The 16,723-nt window shown below is 36.2% G+C and overlaps 1 protein-coding gene across 1 annotated transcript in view; it reads right to left on the bottom strand.

Annotated features, from left to right (window-relative positions):
- LOC149786369 (sacsin-like) overlaps positions 1–16,723 on the bottom strand; it is an 87,682-nt gene that overhangs the window by 3,333 nt on the left and 67,626 nt on the right. The window contains exon 8 of the mRNA XM_089975930.1: positions 3,870–14,725. Within this exon, the coding sequence (XP_089832056.1) occupies positions 3,870–14,725 (10,856 nt within the window). The remainder of the gene's footprint in view (positions 1–3,869; positions 14,726–16,723) is intronic.

Genomic DNA, 16,723 nt, shown 5'->3' with positions numbered 1-16,723 from the left:
AATTGTGAGCATACAAATTTGTCCAAAATTTGGTAATACAAAATATTTTCTTTAATGTTGAACTTGATGTGCTTACAAGATAACTGCAATAGTAAAAAATCCTTGCAATGACCTTTGACCTTGGAGGGATACAACTGAGGCCAATAGCTTATCATAGCTAGAGGTCAAGGGCATGTCCACAAATAAATTGATATTGCCTCTAATATCATCTGGAACTCATGTCAAATACCAAAAAGATTAACCTGTGTGCTAAATTTGGTTTAATATATAAGTATATTGGTTTTAAAAAGATAATGAACTGATAATATCCACAATATTTATATATATCCACAAATCAGGTTTTATTAAAATCCATTAATAACTGTGTCATCATGCTCGCAAACTATCACAAATAAATATCAGAGTCTGGCCCCTTGACTTTAAAATCAAAGACCAATCACAAAATATTGTTAAAAGTATATTGTGAAAATTCCATATTAATGCCATCATAGTAGTTATTCTGGAATTCTATCTGCATACTACATGATACAATGTATTATTATAACAAATAAGTGAGAATCCCATTTGTTGATACAACTGTTCATTTAGAAGTAGCCATAAAAATGTATTCACCATGGCCATCAAGGTTGCTATTTTAGAGGCTAGATCAACATCAATGTAAAATGAGTACTGCTTGAAGTAGTTTGGGAAAAACAGTCAATATGACCAACCAATCTGGAAGAGTAGTCTTAATGCAATTTTCATGATTACCGCTGTGGATTCCATACTGGGAGATTATAATGCAGGACTAAGAACATATCATAAAAGATTTTCAGTGAAAATTCCAATGCACATATGACCATCTGTTTTGGAGAAGTAGCAGTGTCAATATTTTCAAGATGGCCTCCATGTTGGCCATGTTGGATTTCAGATTGGCACCATTTAGAAACACCTGCAAGTAATTCTATGTCTTTTAGTGACAAAACACAGGTAGATATGAGAAACTATTTGAGAGGAGTAAAAATAACATTTTCAAGATGGCCACAATGGGAGATTTATTGGATGTCAGATTGGCACCATTCTCGTTTAAGATCATTACAAGTCATAAGAAGTGAAAACTCCATACTGACATGACCAACTGTTCAGGCAGAGCAGAATTGTAAGTATTTCAAGATGGTCACAAATCATGTGAAGTTTCACTAATTCCTTCAGAGTGGTTACGAGGAGTAGCAATAACAAGCACTCAACAAGGGATGAATGGATAGATGCTGGAGGCAGGCCAATTACATGACCTCTACATGTCAGACTGATGAACAGAAAACAATAACAACTTAAAATAATCAGAAATTCAAAATAGAAGCACGATATTAAATTCCTTGCTCCAAGCTCACCAATCAGTTTCCTTTTTTCTGGTAATGTCTAAACCATACCAATAATATGTGATATTCAGACCCATAAATATGCATCGACAAATGAAACAAAGCAATTTTTGTTTGTTAAATTTTAAAAAAAGTTCTTCTTTTCAGTTGTATTTTTCCCTCATGAACAAACTACTGTTTTTGTTTCCACATTATTCAATAATAACAGATAAAATGTCACAATGTAAACAAGGAAACAAACTTTAAATATAGATACCATGCTATACTGGATATTGAGAAGCTCCCTCTTAATTTAAGACCAATCACATCCTGAATAATATGCTTTTAGTGAAAACATCATGGCAATAAGACCATTGATTTTGAAAAAGAAGCAGTAACAAGATTTTCAAGATGGTCACCTTGGTGGCCATATTGGATGCTAAATTTGAACCATTTGCTCAGGAGATGCAACTGTTTAGACTTTCAAGATGTCTGCCAATGTGGCCTTAAGACCATCCAAATTTAACTTTAATCCAGGGAAGTGATGTAGAACTAATATGATTGCAAGGAAACCATCTTTTTTCAGTCCAATTGACCTTGAACTTTGACCTTTTGACTCCAAAACATTCAAGCTTCTTTCTTACCCACCAAGTGCAAATTATCCACAAAGTTTGGTATACCTTTAGATGCTGGAGAAGTAGAGTTATTGTGCAAAATTGAAATTATCAAAAAGACAACATCAAACATATTACCCATCTTCAAATAGTAGTCATATTATTTACATGTACTAAATTTTACAGATATCAACCAAAACCCACGAGACTTGTCATGCCAACAAGATTTCGTCACACAGTACAACCAGGTACAGTCAAAGAAGGGCAATAACTCTAACAAAATTTGCAGGAGTACAGTGATTTGTGAATATGTGCATCTTCAGTGTGATGAACATAAAGTGCACCAAGTTTCACAGCAATGTACACAACTGTGAGACTACCTTGATAAATCAACCCTCCAAATCTATGTTCATACTGATGGACAGTTTTTGGGTCTGATGTCACATGTTTATTAAAATATGCAATTTTTCTGCATGCAGATCTTTCTGGAACACATCTGTGTACAGTGTAGACACTTACTGGTATTTGGTAATAGTGATATCTAGCTCGAATTTCAAAATGGCCACAGGACAGAGGGTTATGCTGCTCAACATCTATTTACATGTTGCCAAATATAGGAATTTATTTGAAAATATTATGTACATGTAGTCAATAAAACCCTTCAGCTATTGGTAGCTCCACAGCTGTGAGAAATACCGGTAAGTGTATACATGTACACTGAAGTGTGCTGACAAGATTGTCTGCAGATGTTTGCAGATTTTAATGAATAGGTGATATCAGCCTTTAAACCACCAGTCAATGTGATCACAGGCATGGGGCTGTTTTATTGGTCTACTATGAGAGTTGCAGCATTAACAAAGTTGTGTGACAGAAACATCTACTGTTGGAAGGAAAGAAAGATGTACACATCAAAAAGTGACTTGTCCTGACCAATTTTTTAAAACTGGTTTTATTTTTACTATAATTTTCTTTACTTTCCAGTGTCTAACGTCTAAGCTAGACTCTAAAGAAAGTAGCACTATGTTTAATTTAAGTATGACTGTATCATAATCTTAACTTAATTTTATTAGAAGCAGGATTATGCAATGTTTGTATCTGAGATGTACATGTATAGTTATGCAGTTTGTGGTTTCTGTATCACTTAATCTCCAACAGTTATGAAGTCAGAGAGTAAAACAGAAAATGCAAGGAAAACCAAAAAATATTAGCCATCCCTTAATCTTAAATGGCTTAGAAGTTATAGACCACAAAAGAATGTGTGAGGAAAAATTTCAATACTGAGCTTAAAGGTTGAGGTCAAAGACAAGGTACATGGTACACCTAACAAAGATGCAGAATTAAGCCAAGTTTCACTACTCAGTCTAAAATGGTTTTTAGGTTATAAAGTGTGATGAAAGTTGGAAGACAGTATCCAGAATGAGGTATATGCAACACTTACTAACAATAATGTATGAGTATACAAAATTTTATACCTTAATCTCAAGTAAAAGCAGATGCAATATTCCTTTCATTTTTGCAAAATGGCAGGCAACAAAGTTTTATCCCATTAAAAAAATCAATTATTTACACGTGAAATAGATTGGTAACAGATTTCAATAACTGCAACTTTACCACTTATTTCCCAATATAAGCCAAACATTCCCTTTTAAAAAAATGTGCAAATTTTCATATTTTCCCTGATATTTTCCCTGATATTTTCCCTTTTCCCTGTTATTAGCCTAATCCACCATCTCTACCAATCCAAAAATAAAAGCTTTTCAAAGTCATACTCTTTTGATCATAAGGGAAATAGTATGTCTGCTGATTAGCAAACTGTTATGTTTTGCAATAGAAATATAAAATTATCAACACAAACAGTGACATCATTTTCTGCAACTAATTAAGAATATGATTGCTGTGCTCTGTTGTATATGCTTACCTGATGACACTGGTAGCAGACCCAGTTGTGCAGCCTAAGAGCTTCAGCATATACGAGAGTCTTTTCAGCTGCTGAAAGGTCAAACCTCGCTTGTCTCTGCCATCGCTGTGCCTCTCTGGGTTGAGGTGATCGTTCAGAAAAGAAATTTGGACATGAAAAGTCTGCACCACTGTATGATCCATACTGATGTCTGTGTTCCCTGGCTCTCCTTCCCATGAAGTCAAAGAAGGAGTCCCATCCACTATACCTTTGCTGTGATGCTGAAGCATCATCATCATTGTCACTATCCTCAAACTGCCCATTTTCAAATTTGTGGATTAGATGTCGAATATACTGGAAAACTTTAGTGCACAACTTTTCATTCCCAGGATTTTTGTCAGGATGCCATTTCAAACAGAGACGCTTGATAATTTGCCGCCTTTCTGTCTCATCTTTGGTCCATGCCTCCTTTACTGTTTTCCTAATAATACATTTGACCTCTTTCAACAGATCAGATGACTCTGATTCAGATGGGGAAGTTTTAAGTACAACACTCAGACTGTCAACTTCTTTTCGAATAAATCTATATAAAAATGTTGCCATGACAGTCTTTGTCTCACTTCCCAGGTCAATATCATATTTCAAATCTATTTCTGTAGAAGACATACTGGCATCAACCTTTTTCAACACCTTGGCAAACACAAACACTGGGCTTCCAACTTCCCATTTATCCTCAATTTCAAAAGCCACAATTTCTCCCATATCAAACAGAATAAAGCTGTTGTCTAGCATGGCATGGAACTTCTCTGGAACATAAGCTCCTAATTCTGGAATGGTCTCCATTTTTTGAAAACTGTCAATGTCAGCTATTTCATAACTGCATATTTCAGCTTCATCAAGAAGCTTTGCAATTCTCTCTGGGCAAGTGACACATTTAGCTATGGTCGTTAGATGCCCTTGGTCACGTAACAGCTGATTAGTACACATGTTTAAAAGTTTACTAATTGGTGACTCAAGTTTTTCATATAGGTACTGTTCACTACACAGATGCATGGTGAAATAAAGTTTTGTCTGATTCTTTTCTCTGTTTATCTCAACCCAATAAATGTTGTTCTCTCTTGTCCCATTAACTTTCTGATCTCTAAAGTATAAAGATGTCCAAATAGTTTGGACATGTTGCACAGTGATATCAGCAAGATTTGATCTCACAATTCTCTCTTCAAGTGTTGCATTTTCATTTTGTAGCAGTCTCATCAGGCCTATCAAAACTTCTTTGGAGGACAAGAATCTTTGCAATTGTTGGGATTTTTCACTATAAACAAGAGATAGATTTGAATTCTCCAGGTCTAGTCTCTTGGTTACAATCTTTGACAGAAATTCTGGTCTCCACTGATCTGGAAATCTAAACAGTGTTTCTTTTTCATTTTCAACCCCTATATTCATTTGCTTTAAACTAAAGAAAAACATCAAATTCTGACAAGCTTTAATTTTCTTCCTGTAGACAATGTGGTCTGATACAATCAGATCTCTCGCATTCACCAACAACCATTTTTCATTTGGCAAATACAAAGTGTCTACCCTGATAATTTGGTCTCCTCTGTTGTTTGCACTAAGGCAGGATATAAGTCCCCTGATTGCATTCTGAACTTTGTTCCTATCATTTGGCAGTAGTTCATTCATCTTACATTTTTTATGAATTAAGTTTAATACTTCTGCATAGTGATTTATATCTGCCCTCTCCGTTGTTCCAAGGTACCTGAAGAGTTCATAGAAGGGACCATATTTCATGGGATACTTGAAAAGGTATGGTCTAATTTCATCTCCTTCACGAATTACTTGAGTGGCCTGAACAAAACATTGCCCATCAGGAATGAAAAGTATTGGTCTTTTATGCAAGCGTTCTTTCATTACTGTTTCTTGCATACCATGTGTCTGGAGAAAGTTGTAAATATCTGTCATAACTGAGTCAATTTTGTACAAATCATGATGATTTCCATGTGACTGTAGGTCCTCCTGAAGAACTTCACATATATTTTGTGTATGGGTGATAACATCATTCAACTGAGGTTGAGAGAGAATGTTTAGTGACAACTGTAAATTTTGGGATATTGGAAATTTCCAATCTGGTAGCACTGGGCAACAAGTCCAAGCTAAATTGACATATTTTGAATAAACGGAACCTGAAAAGGCAACTGGAAACTTTCCATTCTGATGTTGTCTAAAGATATTTCCAAGTAAATGGTCTACCTCAAAGGGTGGAATGAATTTGATGCATGAAACTCTGCGCAAAATGCTCTCCTCCATCAATACTTCATGTGAAAATAAATGTTCACATAAAATCTTTGATTTTCTTGCAAGCTCATCTGGCAAAGAATTTGATCTCTTGTACTGACTGGAAAGATCTTCTGCAAACTGGCAGAACTGATCAGCAGTTACTCCAGATACCATTCCTGCCAGTTCCATAAATTGTTTCCATTCTTTCCTTTTGAAAGGTTGTGGGGGAAATTCATCATCTTTGCACATTGCCTTGAATACATCTATAAATGGACTGACAAAGTCACTTGCCTTTCTCCTTACACAACCTACAGGAATGAAATCCCATTGTTTCATCAAGGAAATTACTTCTTTCTGTTTTTTGGTGTAACCATTTGGAGACTGTTTCAACAGAATACAATCTCTTATGTTTTCCAAATGTGTTAGCTTATTTTCTTCAGGAACATAAGCAAACTTTGGAATAATGAACTTACAGTAGAATTCCTCATGTGTTTCAACTTCAGTTCCAAGGGTCCTTAGAAGCTTGGACAGTATTTCAATCCTTTTCAGAAAACAGACACCCAGACCAGACATCAGTTGATTCAAGCCATCAACTGGAATGCTAGAAGGTGCTATCACTACCTCTGAAAAGGTTTCTAAACTTGAAACATTTCCTGTATGTGTAACAAAGAGGGGAAGGGATTTCAGTGACTTCATGTATGCAGTGTCATCAAACATCTCTGGTCTCTCCATTTGCTGACAAAAGTACTCCAAAATCACTATGCATTCTTCTTTAGACAAATTGTTTTTTCCAAGAATACTCTGTTTATGAAAACATAAACCTTTCAAGAGCTCTGCAGGTCTCTTTGTTTGTGAAACTAATGTTTGTATTATTGTAACACCTGCCTCAAACTCATCTGCCAATCCAAATCTGCAAATTTTTGGGAGGGACAGTTTCTCAAGTACCTTCTTCAGTTCTGGATTTTCAATGTTGGTGGTATCAAACACAGTAAAGGACAAAAACAAAGGAACCAAAAGAAACTTTTCTGAATTATTCTCCTCTATCACTGCTGGTAAAAGGCACCAGTTTTTGTGCTGCTCAAATTCACTCTTCAAAAACTTAAGTACTGAGATGTCATTTATTGATGGAAATTTTTCATTAGTCTGGATACTGATGAACTCCCAAAATCTAATTATCCACTGCTTGCTGGGAAGCTCCTTTGAATGGTTCCACACAATGTACTTTTGCTGTTGGAAGATATCAGCTGGAAGTGTTTGTTTCAGGATTGTCATGCAGTGTTGAATGTCAAGTCTTTGAAACACTCCTGTTTGCCAGATATCTGTTGAACTTACCAAAGGATTTTGAAATTTCATCTGGAAAAAATTGACCAGCTTTTTATGCAGGAACCTTCCAGCACACCCTTTGTGTAAGTCTGCAAACAGTGAGAAATATACTGGGTTGTCCTTTGAGAAGACATGCAGAGTATTGTCATTTGCTACAAGAAGGGGTAGTCCATCCAGTTGTTTAATAAAGCTCTCACTTTTGGCACAGTAATATAGAAGACTAAGTACTCGTGACAGATTTTTTAGAACACTCTGACTTAGATCCTCTCCAGTGTCTAATACTTTGCAAAGAATATTCATAATGAATTGTGATTTCAAGAATTTGATTGCAATCTCTGGGGTTAAGTATGAATCATTAAGGCCTGAATCAACCATTGACTGATAGACTTCAATATTACTATGAATTAACTTCAATCCCAAATCTTTGAGAACAGATGTCACCAGCTGAAATTCTGGTAAAGTTTTTTCATTAGTCTGGGACTGCTTTCCTGAAATTAGAATTTTCTTTGCTCGTGGAATATTCTCTACATCAAAATAGCTTGGAAACTCTTGCTCTTTTTCTGTGAATGGCATCCATGTTATTAAACATTCCTTTCCTTTGTCCTGAACCAATGGAAACACATCTTCTTTATTATTTATGATGTATCTGTACAAATATTGTGTAAGATCTTTCCAATAATCACCCACTGCATTTGTGACATATGGGAAAAACGTGTAGTAATAAGTCAGATGGCTTTCCATGGTGCTGTTCTGTACAATGTGATCTGGAAAAAAATGCCTTCTCATGAACTGGATAAACCTAACATAGGCTGGGCTCACTGCATGCTGCAAAAGTAAATAGTTCCATGTAGTATTGACATCCATTTTTTCCCGCCTGAGATTCCTCCTACCTTCATCATCCAATACAAACTGTCCATTTACATGAACTGGTAACCCTGTAGAAACTGGCAAGGGAAGATTACAGAAGGCTTTTCCTTCTACAATGGGGGGACAGTAATAAATTTCTGATGTTGAAAGAAGCCCAGCTACTCCACCTATAGGCAAACACTTTATAAATCCTGTTTTCAAGGATTCCACAATTTCACTTGGACAATAGCCAAATCCAATGTTTTGGAAGACATGCCATGTCTGTGACACCCCTTTGGAGTCTTCTATCTTCATAACATAGTCCGTTTCATGTTTGGAGAGTAAAGCATTAGTCACATTTGAAACATTTTGCTTGGCATGCTGGAAAAATACTGTGCGTTTTTCCATATCCTCATTTGATAGACTTGCCTCCACTCCATATTCCATCTCAACTCTTCCATCCTCATTTACGTTTAAAAAAACAATCTTTGTGACATTCTTGATAAAAAGAAATGCAGCAAATATTTCCTTCTTGAAACCTTCCAGTAATTCATCCATTTGTGAAGTTGACATTATGTCTTTTGAAATTTGTGAAACTTCAGCCATCTGTTTATTTCGCAAAGGAAACCGAAATATTGTGCCAATATCACTTGAAAATATTTCATTCTCAAGATAGCCATCAAACACATCCGAGCAAGATTCCCGAATCTCCTCCAATTCAATGTATCGCATTCCTGGGTGTTGCAGGGTGGCATCTGGTATATACAGACACATAGGATCAAAGAAACACAATGTTTCACCAGTTTCTGGACCTTTTGTGAGAAAGGAAGGTACATCTGTCAAGTGATAAACTACATTAAATCCAACTCCATACTGGCCTGATTTGAATCTGTCATTCCTTTTGCTACCAAGACCTAGTTTCTGGATTCCCTCTAAATCAGCTTGTGTAAATGAGCTGTTATTGTAGACACACAGAGCTGGACCTTGCAAAGGAGCAAAACATTCATCAAATATCTTATTTGTTCTTAACTGACGATAATCCTTGATGAAGTGTACTTCAGTTGCACTTGCATCATCAGCATTCTGAAGAAGTTCTCTCAAGATTCCAAAATCACAGGGGTATTTCCTCAATATCCCATTAAGACGAGTCAGAAGATCTTCATGCTGACCAAATTCTATCTTCCTGCTGCAGCTATGCAATACTTTCTTCCTCTTTGTTTTGATACCAAGTGTTTTCCCCTCATACTCTGATATCTCAGGATGGACATAGCTCATCTGCTTCCTTGATGTGATAACTTGATCATCAAAGCACAACTGTGACACTGGTGTTAAAACACCTTCACTGTCCAATGCAATCATTTCCAAATTAGAAATGGTTTCAGTTGTTTCGCACAATAATGATTCAGCCAGGCAGTGAAGAAGATTCAAAGTAAGTTTCAATGTTTGTTCTGGAAGTTGTTTATCTTTCCATTTTTCTTTCATTAAACATAAAGCCTTACAAATATCAATGCAAGAAATAGTAGACTTCACTCCTACTGCAGAATAAAAATGTTTGTACAAGTCAAAATCATTGACTCTGTAAAACTCTGGCTTGCAGTCCCACTTATGCTGTGAATATGATCGGCATGGCATCACAAACTTGTCTTCAACAAACACGACCAGAGAATCCTTAAATCTGGTCAGTCTTTCTTTGGCCCATTCTTTTGAGCTTATTCTGTTGAAGTATTCATACATATATTTGCAAACAAGTTTGGTTTGCATCAGAATGTTTAAATCTCCTTGATGCTCTTGCATGGCTTTTGAAATTTCAAGTAGTTGTTTTTCAATCCTTTCAAAAGTCTGCATGTTTGCCCCAATTTCTTGCAAACCAAGTTTAAGGCATATATTTAATACATCCGACTGCTCATCATCAACATCAATAATTAATTCCAAGCAAGATATAATTTCAGGGCTATGATGGCATTGTGAGAACATTTGGTCTGCTCTAGCAAAAGTAACTGATGATGTTGATTCTCTACTGTTATTATATCCAACCTGCTTCAGCTCTTCATCAGCTTTCCATTTAAAAGGCCATTCTTGTGGTTTGGGCATCACTGGCAGAAAAGCAATTTTACTGATATTGGACAATGTCTCCTTTTCCAATAACTCTGCTCTGTGGAGCTTTTCAAGGTATCTCATCACAGCTCTGTACCTTTGCAAGGATCGCTGTGTATCAGTGTATGCTAACACTGAAACAGAATGACATCTATCCTCAAGCAGCTCTGTAGCTATTTTTGATTTCATCATTCCCCAATCTTCAAGTCCATTTAAAACATCTTCTGTCCTGAACATTTCAACTGGAAATCTTCCATCATCATTTGAGAACATGCTAGCAATATCTCTTTGAGGATGGACCAGTTCTTTTGGCATTCGTAAATCACCATTTGGTTCTGTTGGTATGCAGGCTGTATGTTGTGCTTCCTCATTTATGTCATTGTCTCTTGCACTGAGGATATACAGAGTCATTTCATTTCTTTCTTTCTCCTTATTCTTCCAAAATTCTGACCTAGTGTTTGGGAAGAATATATCTAAGATGAAAGATTTTCGTGTCACAGTCATTTCTGTAATCTGCATCTTGTGGCTTTTTCCAATGAGATCATGGATTTTTTCTGGAAGATTAATGACAACATCAGTTTTTTTCTCCTTGAATTCTGACAGTGTTTTCAGTGATATTTTGCATATATTCTTATGTGTTGTAAGTAATTTGTCCAGGAACAGACAATTTGAAAATCCTACCCAGCCAACTTCACCTCTAAATATTTCCCAGTTTTCAGTTACTAACCTTCTGTAGAAGTTCTCTTCCAGGCATAAGACAGATGATCCAAATGGCCATAGCTGAAAACAATCATAATTTACAGATACATCCGATGCCTTGCTAAGATACTTCAAGAGATATAAGTATGCACTACACACAGCATCTCCCAAAAGAGCATCATTCCACTCGCTTTCAACACTCTTATTTTCATCTTGGGTGGATACTCTTAGCTGCTTTCTATCTGAAGTTACTGCAAATGTGGCATTGATATGTACAGGCAGTGTGGTTGTCAATGGCAATGGAAGAAAGGAAAAGAAATGGCTCTCTTTGTAAAACCCGAAAGGAGACTGATTAACACTTATTGGCATGATACAGTTATTTTCATCCTTGTGAATCAACAATGCAATTGCTCCAAGGGGTACAACACTTTTTTTCATCTTCCCCATTAACTGCAGGCACTTATTCTGTCCACTTGTCCATGAAATCAACCAGTTGGTCTCCACATTGCCTATTCTTTTATCTATTTCTTCTATCACATTTGAAGCTTCCTTTTTCATCAGTGTTTGTATGGAAACTCTCTGTATTGCTTGAAATAGGCTGGTATTTAAATATAAACTGTTCCTACAAAGCTCTGTCATTTTTTGAAGCATTGACTTTTTTTCTGACAAAAAAGGATCTATCTGAACAGACTTTTCAATGGAATATAACAATTTCATCTCTGCTGGATCTGTAGATTCTTTAGGAAGATGGAACAATTTCACCTTAACAACATTCTGTGTAAATAATAATATGCTTCCTCCATATTCCATGAATTTTTTCAGCAGTTCAATGCAGTCTTTTTTCAGGTATGGATATGGTTTTATCTCACTTCTGCTGGTAGTTCTGAGTGGAAATCTAAATAAAGTGCCTTTGTAGGGATCTTGAGCTTCCTCTCTTAGGGTGCAGCCAAATACTTTTTGAAATGGTTTGAACTGATGATCCAGCCTCTTAAGAAGTTTACGGTTTTTTTCAGAATTAAGATTTATCCTCAATCCTGGCCTTGGTCCTGGTAATGCTTTTCCCAGATGAGTCTTGTGAGGATCAAAAATAACTATGTCATGACCCGTGACTAAAATCGGGACATCAGTTAGGTTGTACACAGAGCAAAACCCTAGTCCAAACTTTCCTATCTTTGTTGTGTCATTGGCTTTTGTGGCTCCACTTAGTTGAGTAAGATTTTTCAGGTCTTCAGAGGAAAATTCAGCATTATTATAAGCCCAAAGAGCTGGTCCTTGACATTCTGCCATTCCAACATCTAACAATCTTGTCATGGCATCATGATTTTCTCGCTCATCATAGAGAAAACACACTTCTGTTGCACAGGCATCATCTGCATTTTGTATAATTTCTTTTGGAATAGAAAATCCATCTGCATACCCCTCTTCCAGCAAGTTATGTATCCTTCTTGTCAATGGCTCTTCCTGTCCCCATTCCTCAAAACCCTCAGCATCTGAAACCAGATTCTGTGAAAGGGATTGAATTCCAAGCTGCTGGGCAGTTGTGATGGATACATCTTTATGGATGTGGAACAGACCCTCTTCCTCACTGTATCCAGTTTCACAAAGCCATGTTTGGTCTGATGAGTATATACACTCTGTGCTTGGTTTTAATATTAATTGGGAATCATCTTTTGTTTGAACAGGAAAGAGTATTTTACAACTTTCTTCATCACTCAATTGGTTTGCAAGTTCTTTCAGAATTTCAAGAATTCTTATTATCAGCTGTCTATCATGCTTAACTTCATCACAAATGTATGGACTTTTTCTGATAGTTTGATATTTTCCATTCACTTTCTGTTGAATGTCCAGCAGTACATCAGCTGTAAGATTGTAGTGGCACCCCATCCACTCAAATAATCCCTGATAATGTGACAGTTCTGCAGGCAATCTATACAGATAGGGCCTGAGGTTCAAGTCTGCACTCTTGCTGATATATACATTTTTTGGAAATGTGAACCCTTCACCATGCCATATGCAGGGAAAACTTGGTCTCTCCATCTCTGTTCCAGAACTGCTGTACAATTTATTCAGTTCGGTATAAGTATCCAGAACAAGGTGAAGCAATGAAGGTTCATACTGTTGTTCAATCAAATGCTGAAGGTGTGCATACACATTATGAGCTGGTGGGCTAGTTCTCCATTTGAAATAATCAGCAAAGGCAGGTAAATTTTCACAATCAATAAGTGCCATTGCTGACCCAACACTGCCACTATACTCAATACTTCTGATTTCTGTTGGCTTACTCAACACACTTGCTTGACCATACCATTTTAGGACAGTGGGGTAACCATTTACAGGAGACTTTTTATGCAGTATGCATTTCAAGTTCTCTATATGACATGCAAGTGGCATTCCATTTATCTCTTGGAAAAGATAACCTCCATCATTTACAGTTTCCATAAATTGTCTTGCCTTTTGGAACAAAACTTTTGCTTCAACTTCACCATGGCTGAAAGAGTCCAATACTTTTGCTGTTTCAAGAAGATCTGAGGCCCATATGTCTCGTTTTAATCTCAGTCCAAGATCAATCAATGCTTGCCTAATACTACTTTGAATTATGGCTACATCAATTGGAAATCTATCTTCATTATAGAAGAGTATCTTCAAATTTTCATCCCAAGGATCAAATAATTCATCTGGTTTACAGAGTTTCAAAGCAGAATTTCTCATAAAGGAGATTGATTTTGCAGTACTCATGATCTCTGTGCATTTTTTATATAGACTGATATTGTCAAGCAGGTATGTCATGAATGTTGTAACATCTTCTTGAGAATAACAACCTTCTTGTACAGCTTTCAGCATCTTTTGTACTAAACCTTCCATGTTGGCTCTTTCTAAACCAATCAGCGAAGCAAGGTTTTCTCCAGCACTCTCAGTTGCAATCAATCTACATGGAAACTTCACTGGAAACTCACCAACAGGACACTGGATTCCTATGTCATCAGCAGCAACTAACCCCATATTTGTTGTCCCATGTAATGAATCTCCCTCTTGAAATATCTGCAACTTCCAAACAAACTGTCGGCAATGCTCATTCCATTCAGAAATCTGTGACTTACCAAGATATTCCAAAAGTTCATTTCTGCTCGATTCTGGGGCATTCCTGTTAAAATGTTCAATGCACTCAAGTTTCCTAGATTTCTGAATACTGGTAAAAATATTCAACACTGAGGCCTGAGTAGGTTGTCCAATATAGGTTTGTACGTGTTCAAAAGGAATGAATGCGGGTAGTGATGAAAGCACTATTATGGATAGATTTTCCAAAGCTTCACACATATCTACTGTTAAGGACAATGGTCCAAAACCTTTTCGCAAAAGAAGGTTATCTCTTAACTGATAGAATCTGACAAATTTCATGTCTTTCCAGCACTTCCCCTCTTCCAGATCTGGTACAAGTGGCAACTGTTCCACCAGATTCAATGGAATTTTGTTCTTGATCAGATATCCCCATACCTTTTCAATCCAAAGATGGTTAACCAGTAATTTTGAATCTGATGCATGTATCTCAATTGGATATTTATTCCCAAAGTGTATCTGAAATGCCTCTTGAAGGAGATTTAGGAATGATGTGTCTGGTTCAAGTTGATAAAGCTGAAAAATTTCTGGAAAAAAATATTTGAACTAGTTAAAATCATTTCCCACTGTATTTTTATACATGAGCTAACAGCAAGTTCAATGTGTAAAGATAAAACTTATAATGCACATTTTGCATTTGTGCGGTCATATTGATGACTGTAAGATGTTTTTATCTTGAGAACATGGCAGACTCAAACATGCTCTCTATTACTGTCAAACAAACATTCTGAACAATTAACTTTCATTAAATAAATTCAACAAAATAAATTCAACTAAGTGGTAAAGTTAAGACAGACCTTGAATATAAAGGCAATGTGCTTTTAACCCATAATACATTGCCAAGATATGTGTGTGCAAACGAAAGCAAGAGCATCACAACCAGGCAGATGCTGGACAAAATCCAACTGAAAGATGCTCCTTGTTACATTAGGTCAAACTGATTATGCACTGCTGAGATGTCATTTATTTTTAAAATTATTTTAGCAACACTGGTTTAGTCAAATGATAAATCAGAACCACCAGCAGACAATTTAAAAGTTTATTAGCAGCCATCTGTGATGACACATCAGCACTGCTTGTACAGGCTTGAAACGCTTTTATCTTGGTACTTCCAGAATGCTCTTTTCTGCCAAATAACCACGCCTACTATCCTTATTCATAATTGGCCTGTCAGGCTGACAATATTAGGTACAGGAAGTTTCAATAAACATCCCAACCCAAGATGGCATTATGAATAACTTTACTAGATTTCTTTGGAAGCCATGCCATATCTAGGAAAACTACCCCAGACACAATTTTGGTACATTTAAGGTACATTCTTACCAAATAACCATGACTGAACAAAGTGCTAAACTGTTCTGAAAAAGCTGAAAATAGATTTTTCATTTAGTACCTATGGAGGCCACAATGCTGCTTGGTTAGCCACTAAGCGAATAATTTTAGTAGTCAATGTTCTAACAAAACTTCCAACAAAGTTTGATAAAACTTGACCTGGCCTTTAGGGAATAAAGTCAAACTAGATTTGCCATCTGGAAGGTATGGAGGCCAAACGATTGTTAAGGGCCCACTGGACACATTTAAGTAAACCATGTTCTAGTTGTAAACATTCATCAAAAGTGCATTAAAACTGGATACATCATTGTACAGAAGGAATTGATAATTGTTTTGTCACCTGGTTGCTATTAAAGACAAACTATTGCTAACGGAAATTATACAATTCATATGCAGACAATTTGAATTTGGAAAGTTATTCCACACACATTTTTATTTTGAGCATGCCCTAAAAATACTCCTATACAGTTCTGATCACATTGGGCAAAACCCCAAGTTCCACCTACCTATTATTCATTGACTATCATAATAATAAACATTTCTAAATTCGAATGGACTGCTATCAAGTCCCAAGCTATGTTATGTGTAACAGAAATATAGTAGGCTGTGTGTAATTGCAATGTAAAAACAAGTTGTGCATAACTGCAATGTATAACATGTCTGTAATGAAAAGTAAATCATTGTGATCTACTTTTGCCTGGTGAGAAGTAACCTTTTAAGACCGATGCACTGATTGTTTCATGATTTGCATGCATCATTTTTGAGAAACTACCAGTAAGCCAAATCCCAAACTTTAATGTAAACACCTCAGTAAAAAGGTCACTGTGACCCATATTTGTGTGGAAAGTAGCACTATCCAAGATGATTATACTTATCAAGTTTCATGACTTTAGATGCAATGGTTTTGGAGAAAACACTGACGTCTATGACATTCACAACACCATCACCACGATTATCCGTAAGTTCCACTTAAGCTTTGCAGTTAAAACAATAAATTACATTAGATAAAAAAGTGACAAAACTTTCAAATGAAGGTCTTTAATTTTAGAGGAAATAAGGTGCTGATTGGTAAACATAGTTCTGTCTCTGATTTTGGATTTGCTACCATGTTCTAGATAAGAAACTGAAGTTTTAAGATGAGATCTTCATGCAAATCACATTGCACAAAATTTCTGTAAAGCACAAGTAAGAAT

This window comes from Sinohyriopsis cumingii, chromosome 12, assembly GCF_028554795.1.
Source record: "Sinohyriopsis cumingii isolate HCF-2022 chromosome 12, ASM2855479v2, whole genome shotgun sequence".
In the NCBI taxonomy this organism is placed as follows: Eukaryota; Metazoa; Mollusca; class Bivalvia; order Unionida; family Unionidae; genus Sinohyriopsis; species Sinohyriopsis cumingii.
This window is presented reverse-complemented; position numbering and strand designations above follow the sequence as displayed.